Consider the following 13,155-nt stretch of genomic DNA (forward strand, 5'->3'; position numbering starts at 1 on the left):
TTAAAAAAAAAAAAAAAGAAGATAAATAAGTGTAAAAAGGAAACCTGCAGATGTATGTTCACAGCAACATTGTTTGTAGTGGCTACACACTGGCAACAGCCCAGATGATCTGCTGACAAGAAAATGGATGAATAAACTCTGGTACATTAGTACAATGAACTAGTATTCATCTGTGAAAATAACTGAACTACAGCTTCATGCATCGACATGAATGAATCTTCAAATTAATGGTAAGTTTAACTAAGCAAGCTATATAGAAGGGGCACCTGGCTGGCTTAGCTGGAAGAGAATGCAAGTCTTGATCTCAGGGTTCTGAGTTTAAGCTCCACACTGGGTGTAGATATTACTTAAATAAATAAATAAACCTAAAAAAAAAAAGGCTAGAGAATACAGATAAAACTATGAATATAAAGTTCAAAACATGCCAAACTAAGTACTATATCACTTATCCATGTAGGAAAACTATAACAAAAAGCAAAGAAATAAACACAAAATTTGAGACAGTGATCACTTCTGTGGAAGAAGCAGACGGTTATGAACAAGGCAGGACCCAGGCACTTCAAAAAGATTGATAATGTTCTCTTTCTTTTTCATGTTTTTAAAGATTTTATTTATTTACTTGAGAGCAAGAGCTCACACAAGCAGGGCAGAGAGGCAGATGGAGAAGAAGACCAGTTCCAGCTGACCAGAAACCCCTTCACAGGCTTGATCCCAGAACCCAGGGATCATGACCTGAGCCAAAGACAGACACCCAACCAACTGAGCCACCCAGGCACCTGGGTTATGTCCTATTTCTTAAGCTGAGTGTTCAGTGCACAGCTGTCCATTTTATGGCTATGCCTTAAAACTTCCCATATATACAAGCCTTCTTTGTTTCTTTCTTCCTTCCATCCTTCCTTCCTTCCTTCCTTCCTTTTTTTTTTTCTTTAAAGATTGTATTTTATTTATTCATGAGAGACACAGAGAGAGAGAGGCAGAGACACAGGCAGAGGGAGAAGCAGGCTCTATGCAGGGAGCCCAATGAGGGACTTGATCCTCCAGAATCACACCCTGGGCTGAAGGCAGGCGCTAAACCGCTGAGCCACCCAGGGATCCCCACAAGCCTTCTTTCTTGTTCTCAGTAGACCAGTGGCCTTTTCTTCAGGCAAACCCTGCAGAAATAACATTTATAGACCAATGGATTGGCAAATGTTAAAGATCCTGATAATATCCAGGATTGGTAAGGGTGCAGAGAGAAAGAGTAATCTCATTTATTGTTAGAGTGTAAGTTTATACAAGTATTTTGGGAAGTTAATCTGGCAATATTAATAAAAAGTATTGGGATCGCTGGGTGGCGCAGCGGTTTGGCGCCTGCCTTTGGCCCAGGGCGCGATCCTGGAGACCCGGGATCGAATCCCACGTCGGGCTCCCGGTGCATGGAGCCTACTTCTCCCTCTGCCTATGTCTTTGCCTCTCTCTCTCTCTGTGACTATCATAAATAAATAAAAAAAATTTTTTTAAATAATTTAAAAAAAAATAAAAAGTATTTGCACATCTTGTAAACCCTTTAACCTAGTAATTCCACTTTTAGGAATATGCCCTATGAAAATCCACACACATTTGCCCAAAGACAGATGTGTAAAACTGTTGACTATGGTACTGTTAACAACAGTTACAAACTGGAAACAACATAAGTACCCACTCACTCATAGGTATGGAATTATCCACACTATGGAATACTACACTGCTGATAAATAAAATTCTGTGAACTGACAGAAAATTATCTCCAAGATAAAGAAGGAAAAAAGCAAGGCACTAATTCATAAAATATGACTTCCTATTTAAGTACATATACATACACATATATGTTCATAGTAATTGCCAACTCCCATATATAGCAATTACTATGTGCTGAGCCCTACTGGGCTCTACATGCTTTATATACATTAATCCATTTACTTCTCATAATAATACTATATGGTGAATATTATTATCAACATCCTTATTTCATAGATGACAAAACCAAGGCACAGACACTAAGTATCTTGCCCAAGGCCCTATAACTAACAAGGGTCAGAGCCAGGATTCAAACCCAGGTCCTGGGGCTCTAGAGTCGGTGCTGTTGATCACGATGCCAAGGGCATTTCTAGAATGTAAGCACATGGGAAAAAGCACTAAATTTATACATATTAAAAAAAGGACAAAGGAGTAACGGAACCTTCAGTTCATACTTCTACAGTTTTTTTGTTTTGTTTTAAGATTTTATTTATTTATTTTTTTTAATTTTTATTTATTTATGATAGTCACACAGAGAGAGAGAGAGAGAGAGAGAGAGAGAGGCAGAGACACAGGCAGAGGGAGAAACAGGTTCCATGCACCGGGAGCCCGACGTGGGATTCGATCCCGGGTCTCCAGGATCGCGCCCTGGGCCAAAGGCAGGCGCCAAACCACTGCGCCACCCAGGGATCCCAAGATTTTATTTATTTATTTGACAGAGAAAGAGCACAAGTGGGCAGAGGGGCAGTGGGAGAGGGAGAAGCAGACTCCTGGCTGAGCAGGGAGCCGGTACCAGGCTTGATCCCAACCTGAGCTGAAGGCAGACACTTAACCGACTAAGCCACAGTGTTTTAAACTTTAGCAACAAAAATGTGTTTGTGCAGCCTGGTCTAGTAACACATTTAAATAAACAGAAGGCAAGAAAAAGCGCTAAACTTGGAATTGGAGGTGGAGTCTAAGTCAAACTGAAATCTATTAGTCCTTGAGCAAGTCACCTTATCTCTCAGGGCCTGGTGTCTATCTGCAAAATGGTAGTGATAATATGTACCCTGCCTACATTTAAGGCAGACAGGTAGAGATGCAAGATAGTGTGAAAGTGCTCTGGAACCATAAATCACTCCACATACGTGAGACAGCATTACTTTCCCAAGGAGCTCTGGGACGACATGGGGAGGAGGGTGGGTGAGCCAGACCATCTACATGAAGCCTGTGAACAAATCTAGGATTTTTTTCTCTGGCACCTTGGCCTCCAAAACCAGAGAAGCCAGTCTGCAAGGCCATGAACTTCAACCCACAACCCCAGCCCAGACCTAAGGAGGGAAACCCAGGCCCATCTCTGAAAGGTGCTACTAGCTGTTTTCTGGAGCTGGAATGATCTCAGGGCTGTGAGCAGCCCCAGGGAGCTTTAGGAACACCCCAAAATGTCTAGCAGGGTAGTCCCCTTGGGGACTCTCCAAAAGGCAAGATAGAAAGTAGAGCCTTCTTCTCTAGGGAAAAAGCAGCAGTTATTCACAAGGTAAGCAGCCTCTAACCTCATAAACATTCTCGGGGAGAAGCCCAGCCACCTCCAAATTACAGGCAGCCTCTTGCTTCTGTTCAAACAAATCTCCAGCTGTGAGTCACTTCTCAGAGCGGGGAGGGGATAAACACATAGCTGAAGGGTTAGAGATCAAGGCGCTGAGGAGAAAGGATAGGGAGATAAAGAGGGAGGCCCCAGAGGTTCTCACACCCCAGGCTCATGTGCCAGGGGACAGATCTATGGGAAAATGTTTCCCTTGCTCCCATTCCCCAGGCTGCTAAGGGGGCCAGAAGCATGGGTGGCAGGTGAGGTCAAGGGTCTTTCTAAGAAGAAGTAGGGCAGTGAATACTGTCCTTGAGCTGGAAACCAGCATCCTTAATTCTTCTTCACTCTGTAACCCATTCCTCCCTCACTCTGTCCCTCAGTCCCATCCCCTCTCCCACCCGAAATGTATGCAGTCTCAAACGGCTACAGCAGCCACCTCAGGTGTCCCCTTCTGAGTAATGAGAATAGCCAGCTCCCAAGAGGCCAGGACAAGGAAAGCCCCAATAAAGTCACAGAGGGCCAGATGGGGTGGTTGGAGCTTATCCTGTCTGGGCTGCCACTACACTCTCAGATTTTGGGCAGCCTTGGTTCTGGCCTTTTACAGGGCTCTCTAGGCCAGAGATGGCCCTTTGTTAAGTATGATACAAAGAATTATTCCACTCCTTCCCACAGATTAGCCAACAAAACAGGTGTCTACTTTTTGTCCAGCTACCTGCCCAGAGGCATGGGCTGGACGAGCACTAGGCAGAGAGGCAGCTGGGGTGATTGGGAGGTGAAATGACAAAAAGGATTTAGGGTGGTACCCTACATGGGGTAGCCTTTCTCATTACCTAGAGACCTGGCCCACAGAACCGCTGGGGCATAAGAGGCCTCACACACACTGAATGTGTACAGGAGGGTGGTGGGCTCCTGAATGCTCAACTCCTGCTGTGCCAGTGGCTCTCCAGGAAACCTGCCAGTGCACGGCCAGCCCGGGATGAAGGGGCAGTTCCCCCTCCCCTCTGTCGTTATTTCATCATTTATCATTTTTGTGCCCCCAGACCCTAGAAGATCATTTCCTTTTTCCTCCTTCATCTACCCATCTCCACCATACCCTATATTTTCTTCTCCTCTTCCTGCCCCTGCTGGCCACGCTTAATCTAGGCACCAGCCTTCCTGGCACATACTTATTCCCCTAACTAAACCTCCCCACCCCTAGGAAACAAAAGTATTTCACAAGACTCTGCATTGTGACCCAAAGAGGCATGTACCATAATTACTAGCAGGCGGGGAAGCTTGTCTCACCTGCTCTGAACACATGTGTCTAGAACCGAAACCATCTGGGTGAACACCCCATCCCCCACCCCAGAAAAATATGACAAACACCAAATGCCAGGTGATTGGGTAAGCTTCCTATCCCAGATCCTTTGGCAGAGCTCAGGATGCCCCAAATTCCTGGCAGGCCTCTCTAGAAAGTAAGAACCTGGCAATGAATGGGGGAGACAGGATGTTGTAAGGAGGAATTTATGGGTTAAGCTTGGGACAGGTGTCATGAATGGAAGGAACGACAGTCGACAAACTTGAAAGGCTCCTCCTCTGCCCAGGAGTTTCTTCCCTACTCTGGTGTCACAGAGCCAATATTTTCACCATTTAAGAATTCATTCATTCTTTGGAATAAGCCTCAATGAGTCCAGAGGAATCCTCTGTCAAAATCCAAATAATCTGACCCAGCAATTCCATCATAGGTAAGTCTCTCCAAAAGAAATTAAAATATACATCTATACAAAAAGGGGGGGAGGGGCACCTGGGTGGCTCAGTTGGTTAAGCATCTGCGTTCAGCTCAGGTCATGATCCCAGGGTTCCTAGGATGGAGCCCTACTCAGTGGAGAGCCTGTTTCTCCCTCTCCCTCTCTTCCCCCTTCTCATGCTCTGTCTCTCACTCTCTCAAATAAATAAAACCTTTAAATAAACCCAAAAAACATGTAAGTAAATGTTCAGAGCAGCATTATTTATAATAGACCAAAAAAATAGAAACTACCCAATCATCCACCAACACTTATCCATGATGAACATATGTGATAATATATCCATGCAATGGAATATCATTCAGGTTTACTTATTTATTTAAGATTTTATTTATTTATTCATGAGAGACACAGAGGCAGAGACATAGGCAGAGGGAGAAGCAGGCTCCCTATAGGAAGCCAGATGAGGGACTCGATCCCTGAACTCTAGGATCATGACCTGACCCGAAAGCAGAGCTGAACCACTGAGCCATCCAGGTGTCCTATCATTCAGTTTTAAAAAGGAATGAAGTATAGGGGCCCTGGGTGGTTCAGTTGGTTGACTGCCTTTGGCTCAGGTCATGATCTCAAGGTCTTGGGATTGAGCCCCATGTCTGTCAGCAGGGAGTCTGCTTGTCCCTCTCCCTCTGCCCACCCCCCACGCTGGTGCTCGCTCCCGTTCTTTCAAGTAAATAAAATCTTTAAAAAATAAAATTAAAATTAAATTAAATTAAATTAAATGGAATGAAATACTGATTCCTGTTACAACATGGATCAACCATAAAAACATCATGCTAATTGAAAGAAGCCAGTCACAAAGGATCGATCATACATTAGATGATTATATTTACATAAAATGCCTAGAACAGGAAATCTCAGAGAAAGAAAATAGACTAATGGTTGCCTAGGGCTGGGTGAGTGGGTTAAGAGAAAATGAAGAGTGACTGCTAATGGATTAGGATTTCTTTATGGCTGAAGAAAATGTTTTAAAATTGATTGTGTTGATGACTGTACAACTCAATGACTACACTAAAAGCCACTAAACTGTACATTTTAAATGGATTATTTGCGCAGTCTATGAATTATGGCTCATTAAAGTAGTTACAGAAAAAAATGAGGCCCATCGTAAACCGTCAATAAATCATAGCTTTAGTTAAAAAACAAAAAATTTTTTTTTTTCTTTTTAAGGAATGGAGTTCAGGACTTGGTATTAAATAATTCAGCGGGGACGCCTCGGTGGCTCAGCGGTTGAGTGCCTGCCTTCAGCCCAGGGAGTGATCCTGGAGGTCAGGGATCGAATCCCACATTGGGCTCCCTGCATGGAGCCTGCTTCCTGCTTCTCCCTCTGCCTGTGTCTCTGCCTCTCTCTCTCTCTCTCTTTCTCTCATGAATGAATAAATAAAATCTTTAAAAAATAAATAAAATAAAAAATAAACTAATTCAGCTTCTGAGATCCTAAAGGAATAATATCTATTCCAGTGTAAAGACAAAAGGTTCAAGCTATAGCTGACAGAAAAACTCCAAACCACCCCAGCGTTGAGAGAAACTCCCTAGCCAAGATTGATCAAGACAAAAAAAGTAGAGAAGATGGAAAAAATGCAAAGATTCTGTGGAAGATTAGTATTAAAGGGAATCATCTTACCAAAGAGCCATCATGGGACATCAAGCTGCCTAGGCCATGAGTCAGGAAAAAGAGGAAAAGGAAAGGGGCCTAGAGCAGGATGCTTAAACAGGAACCCTAACCATCACTCTTCTAAGACCAGTCCTGGCTGAGATGGTACCAGCAAAGGTTAATCTGGGTGCACTATAGGCCTCTTCTCATCCTCGAGACCCTCTACTGGCAGAGGCAAGGGGAAAGGAACAGATAAGAATAAATGTGAACACGATGAGAAGGAGCAAACCTTGACCAGACCAGGGAGTTCTCATACTCTTCCTCCATCCCTTGGGTGGGGGGTATCATGAGAGGCCAAAACAATCTCATTTATGCCAGTAGGAAGAGCAAACAGAAAATAAGAGCTAACACCTGAGCACTTATCATGTGCCAGGCACGGTGCTTAATGTTTCATACATTTTATTTTATTTAATCCTCACAACATGGGACACCTGGGTGGCTCAGCAGTTGAGCGCCCGCCTTTGGCTCAGGGCGTGATCCCAGAGTCCCAGGATTGAGTCCCACATCGGGCTCCCTGCTGGGAGCCTGCTTCTCCCTCTGCCTAGTCTCTGCCTCTCTGTGCGTGTCTCTCATGAATAAATAAATAAAAAATATTTTTTAAAATATTTTTTTAAATAAATAAAAACCTTAAAAAAAGAAATCCTCACAACAACCTTATGAGAAGGGTGCAATTATTAGCCCTGTTTTACATGTGAGGAAACGAAGACTGAAAAGATTAAGTAATTTACTGAAATGATCTCAGGCAAAGCAAACATCAAAGCCCTGACTACAGCCCCACTCTAAAATCAGATTCCCAGGGCCAGGCTCTTAACCACAATGTTACTAACAGAAATGATAGTTCAGGGGAGCCTAGGTGGCTCAGTTGGTTAAGCATCTGCCTTCTGCTCAGGTCATGATCCCAGGGTCCTGGGACTGAGCCCCACATCGGGCTCTCTGATTGGTGGGGAACCTGCTTCTCCTTCTCCCTCTGCCTACCTCTCCCCCTGCTTGTGTGCTCTCTCTCTCTGTCAAGTAAATAAATAAAATCTTAAAATAGAAATCATAGTTTAGCCAAAAATTGTGATGTAGATACACTGGGAAGATGGGAGAAGAGAAAGGGAGTGTGTAAGGGGCGGGACTATAAACTTCCCTATAATTTCTACAGCAGGAAGCCAATAGATGTCTAAAACCTATAAATCAAGAAGCATCACTAGAAGCATATTATTTAGAAACATGAGGTTAAACACCAAACAAGAGTGCTAAGAGTTGAAGGTGGTGTCTCCATGGGACAGGGTTTGGAGCAGGAAACTGCTTGCTATTTTCTTTTCTAAAGCCTTTTGATAATATTAAATATTTTTAAAATCATGTACATATATTCCCTTGGTTGAAAAACATTTTTTTTAAAAGATTTTATTTATTTATTCATGAGAGACACAGGTAGAGGGAGAAGCAGGCTCCATGCAGAGAGCCCAATGTGGGACTGACGGGGGAATCAATCCCAGGTCTCCAGGATCAGGCCCTGGGCTGAAGATGGCGCTTAACTGCTGAGCCACCCAGGCTGCCCTGAAAAACAATTTATAAAGAAAAAAAGAGGCCCACCTGGCTGGCTCAGTCAGTAGAATATGCAACTCTTGATCTCAGGGTTGTGAGTTCAAGCCCCACATTAGGTGTGGAGCCTACCTCATTTTTTTTTTTTTTTTTTTAAAGAAAAAGAAAGAGATCATTCAAACCAAAGTCTAATGTAGTGAATTTCTGTTGCTTTTGCTACACAACTTCCATCTTCCTCTACTGGTAACAACACTTGGTTTTGCTCTGGACAATCTCCCTCCTTTACTAGATAATCTGGCGGGACTGTTTATCAATCAAGGAACCCTACATTGCCCTACAAGGTGGGTGAGGGACCAATGACACCCTCTCCTTGGAACCTTGAACAGAATGGCAAAAAAGAGCTGGAACCAATACACTCAGGTGTAGAAACCCTCCACTTATACAGATCCAAGACTTTCCTGGTTCACTTTTTTAAATTGAAGTATAATTGGCAAGGTTACATTAGTTTCAGGCATACAACACAGTGATTTGACAACTCTAGAGTTACGCTATGCTCACCCTAAGTGTAGGTACCATCTGTCACTATACAACGCTATTATATAACACCATTTAAAAACAGGGAATGCTTCATGAGTTTGCATGTCACTCTTGCACATGCTAATCTTCCCCATATTGGTTCAATTTTAGTGCATGTGCTGCCAATACAAGCACCCTTGGTTCAGAATTTTTAAGCTTTCCCTTAAATTCTGTGACTGCCCATTTTCTCCTAATAAATTCCTCCTCTGCTTAAGTTAGCTAGAGTTCCTCTCTGCTGCTTATAACCAAAGGAACTTAATGGGAATGTCTAATAAAAATGTCTGAGGTTTGTTTGTGCTTCCATTTGCCAGTATAACTTACTACAGTGCCTTGCAAACTCCTCTGATTTAAAAAAAAAAATTTACCTCAAGATCTAATAAGCATACACACACATATATAATATGTATACATACATATAGCTGAGACAAAACTTTTGCCAAAAATATCCACCCTAACACTCTGATAGCGCAGATTCTATTTCTTATTTTTCTAAGACTTTATTTTGTTTAGAGCAGTTTTCAATTCACAACAAAATGGACAGGAAGGTACAGAGATTTCTCAGGGTCCCCTACCCCCATACATGCATAGCTTCTTCTATTACCGCTATCACCCACCAGAATTGTGTATTTGTTACCAAGAATGAATCTACACTGACACATCATAATCACCTCAAGCCCATGGTTCCCCTTAGGGTACACTCAAGTAAAGTGAATAAGGTACATTCTGTGGATTAGGACAAAAAAAAATCCTCTGTGCTCTAATCATCTCCCGTCTACCCTCCAAACTCCTGGCAATCACTGATCTTTTTGTTGTCTCTAGTTTTGCCTATTCCAGAATGTCATATAATTGGAATCCACTTCTTTTCTAATGCTAGGGTCCTAAATCACTGGTGGTGATGATCTGCAGTTTGAAAAACATTGGCTCACTGTACCTCCTGCATCTGCCTCCAACAATAAAATTAATCCAAAGACTATATTAGCCATATTTCCACATCCAAGTGTGATGCACCAAAAGGGACATGGCCTGGCTGATAGGGAAACATCAACAGAGTCCCAGGGTCCTGACTCCCACTAGGACATACAAATCAATTAAACTGTCTACACTGCTGACACCAGGAGAAACATCTATTCATTTGCATACTCAATCACTCACTTGGTGCCCACACTGACCATTCACTCCATGGTGTGAATATACTACAGCTTCCTGGGGACTGTCCAGAGCCATAAATTCTAACCTAGCGCTGGCTCAGAGGAGAGGAATTCAGGGACAAAGCCTGTCTCCTGACTGATTGTTTACCATCTCCTCCCGGTCCTTAACAGCTCAGGAATGTCTCCAAGAACAGATTCCAGTAATGCTTATTTCATTCGCAGCTTTGAAGTACAATACCTCTCATGTCCAGCCTAGGGAAAAGGAATAAAGGGAGTTTCTATTTCCCCTTGTTCTAAACATCTCTGATTAGGTTCAAACTAATTCATAGCTGGATACTGACTGAATTAAAGAATTTACTTTATTCTTTAATTATTTGGCACTATTTTCCTACTGACTTTCCTACTGACTTTCCTACTGACTTTCCCCCATGAGGCAAGGAACAACAAAACATCAAGGGACAGAAGAGTGTGTCCAATCATTCTCAACAGTACCAATACCTTGGTCTTAAGACCCTCCCAGATCTCTTTTTTACAATAAGCAAAAAGAAACCCAACACCCCTCTCCTGTATTTTCCTCATACCCGCCTCCCTACCTCAACCATTCCAAGACAGTGAGCAAGAGCATGTAGTAGGTCTGGGAGCTGACATAATAGAGGATGGATTTCTTTATTGCTAGGAGACTGGCAAACTACAAAAAATGAAGGATTGGGGGTTTGGGCAGTAGCTCGACCCGTAATGTGGTAGAAACACTCATAGACTGGACAGAAATGGAGAGGAGACTGTGAACAGAATTAAGTGATCATCTGCACCCTAAACCTGAAATGAGAAACTATCCCACGAGTTATTCTGAAGAGCCATAATTGGGGTGCAGCAGGGTTAGCTCCCTCAGGGGGCATGCTGAGACTAGAAGCGAGGAAGGGACTCAGATACAGAGCGAAGGGAGGGGGAAAGGAGGATACACACTTCCCATCACCTCGGCTCCTATTTCAGTCCCCCCAAAATAGCTTGAAAATCCATGAGACAGTACACACGTATTCTGGGTCAAGTTCCCCAGCAAAGCCTAAAAGCAGCCACAAGGTACCGTCCTCTGCCTTCGAAGAGGAAAAACCATAGGGTCATCCGGGGTGGAGAGGAACCAGGGCCAGGGAGCCAGGGAGTGAGACTTAGCACAGGAGGCCGTCCCTCTCCTCAACCCGCACGTCGTCCGGAAGCGCTCCCGCGGGTCACTTCCCTTCCCTTCGCCTCGGTTTCTGGCCACTCCTGCATCCACCTGCCCGGGGCCTGGAAGCTAGACCCGGAAACGAGGTGAACAAACCGTCCCAGGAGCCACTGGTTGGCCGATGGGGGTTGGGGAACCAGGAGAGCTGCAAGGGGAAGGAGAAATCGGGGCCGAGTGGTGACCCGCAAGCGGGCAGCCCTATCCCTCCTGGCGAAAGGGGGAGCTCCTGGCCACCTGGGCGTACCTGGAGACCTGCCGCCCCACCCTTCGGTTCAAGCCCTGGGATTTTACTCCGTATCCTTTGTCTTCTTACTGACCACCCAAAGCACCATTAAGTTCTTGGGAGGGCCTCTGAGACCACAGGAACCACAGAAGGCCTCACCTCCCCGTCGGACACCCACAGCCCCAAACACAGAGATCCTCCTACGACCCACGGGACGCCTGGGGGGCGCGCAATGGATCCCCGCGCGGGGTCCCGGGAGGAGCCGCAGAGCCCTCCAGGGGGCAGGGATGCCCCGAGTCCCCGAACGGCCTTCCTGCCACGACCCCCACGACCCCCCACTGCCCGCCACGCGGCGGCAGAAAAAGAGAAAGAGAAGCGCGGCGAGAGCCGACGGCCTCAAGCCGGCCCCAAGCGAGGTCAGCGAGCCTGGCGCGAGGCGCAGGAGGGACCGAACTGGAGACCGGGAGCACCGGGCGGGGCAGGCAGTGCGGCCGCTCTTACCGCAGTCGGGCCCTCCGGGCGCACGTCCACCAGCGTGCACCAGCTCCGCGTCCCGTTCATCCTACTCGCGCGAGGGTCGCGGCACACGGACCTACCCTCCGCCCCGCCGTCCGGCGCCTTCTAGGCGGGCGCGCGTGGAACCGCCCCCTTGTATAGACGCGTCGGGGGCGGGGCTGCCGGCTGGACACGCCCCCAGATGCCTCCCGCCAATGAGAGCGAGCCGAGGAGCGGGTGGGCGTGGCCGGGAGCGTCCGGACTCGCCGATCGGCTCCCAGAGACATAAAGGTGTTTATGAGGCTACCTGAGGGTGCTCAACCGGGGTTTTGCCTAGCCCATATGCTTGCATCTCAAATATTCTTCGTTAATCTTGCTGCTGCCTTTTCAACTCCAAGGTCACTGTTGGTGAAAGAGAATTACCCTGCCTGCCCCTGAGAGGACAAGTTGGAAAAAAGCTTCCATACATTCTCCTCTCCCTATATATAGGCCACTTTTGTGGAACTGAGCAAAACTTTCCCCCATCACGGTAGAAATGCAGGCACCAGAGGCCAACTTACTCAGACTGGCCCAAGCCAGTCTGGCAGGTGCCCTGCCCTGGCAGGAGGCCCAGGCCAAAGTCAAAGCCAGCTTGGCTCTGGGTGGGGCTTGTTATGTAGAAGCTATTATATCAAAGTTGCACTTATATGGTTAGGAGAGGCGGGACACGTTGCCTTAAAAGGATTGTGTATTCTTGAGAAAGGATGAGCCTCAATTTCCAATAGCATCTGCTCCCCAAACCCAGATTAGCATTTTAAAGTCTTACAGGAGAGCCAAGGATGGAGTCTCTTTCAACCCTGCCTTTCTCTGCAGATTGGCTGTTCCACTGGGCTGTGGTCCACCTGGAAAGCAGGCAGATGGTCTGACCCGCTCTTGAGTGGGCAGTGCCCCTGAATCTGGCAATAGGCTCTGATGAACAAACAGCTAGCTTTCTCTTCAAGGCAACACAAGAGCAGGAATGACAGAAATTTTGCTACCTCCCAGGTAGGAACTGGGTCCCATACCAGATAGGAATGAATGTCTTTATACTGGGAGGTGAATGCTGGGGATATCCCTGTGCCCCAAGAGCATAAAATCCAGTTCTGGTCTGTCTCCTTTAACCCTCAGAGACAGCATTTACTGGCCTTTCTATTCCCAGAAGGTTATTTAGGAGAGAATGGAGGTGCTATAAACA

The 13,155-nt window shown here is 45.7% G+C and overlaps 1 protein-coding gene and 1 pseudogene across 3 annotated transcripts in view; both read right to left on the reverse strand.

Annotated features, from left to right (window-relative positions):
• TUFT1 (tuftelin 1) overlaps positions 1-12,244 on the reverse strand; it is a 48,446-nt gene extending 36,202 nt beyond the window's left edge. Inside the window, exon 1 of one of the 3 annotated variants that reach the window (XM_072769148.1) lies at positions 12,044-12,244. In XM_072769148.1, coding sequence (XP_072625249.1) covers positions 12,044-12,229 — 186 coding nt within the window. In that variant the 5' untranslated portion in view covers positions 12,230-12,244. Of the gene's footprint in view, positions 1-11,948 lie in introns of all 3 variants that reach the window. The other 2 variants (XM_072769149.1, XM_072769150.1) reach the window with 2 other exon arrangements.
• On the reverse strand, positions 8,893-8,992 carry LOC140601976 (U6 spliceosomal RNA; annotated as a pseudogene).
• Positions 12,245-13,155: the final 911 nt, after the last annotated feature.

This window comes from Canis lupus, chromosome 12 (genome assembly GCF_048164855.1).
Source record: "Canis lupus baileyi chromosome 12, mCanLup2.hap1, whole genome shotgun sequence".
NCBI classification, from domain to species: Eukaryota; Metazoa; Chordata; class Mammalia; order Carnivora; family Canidae; genus Canis; species Canis lupus.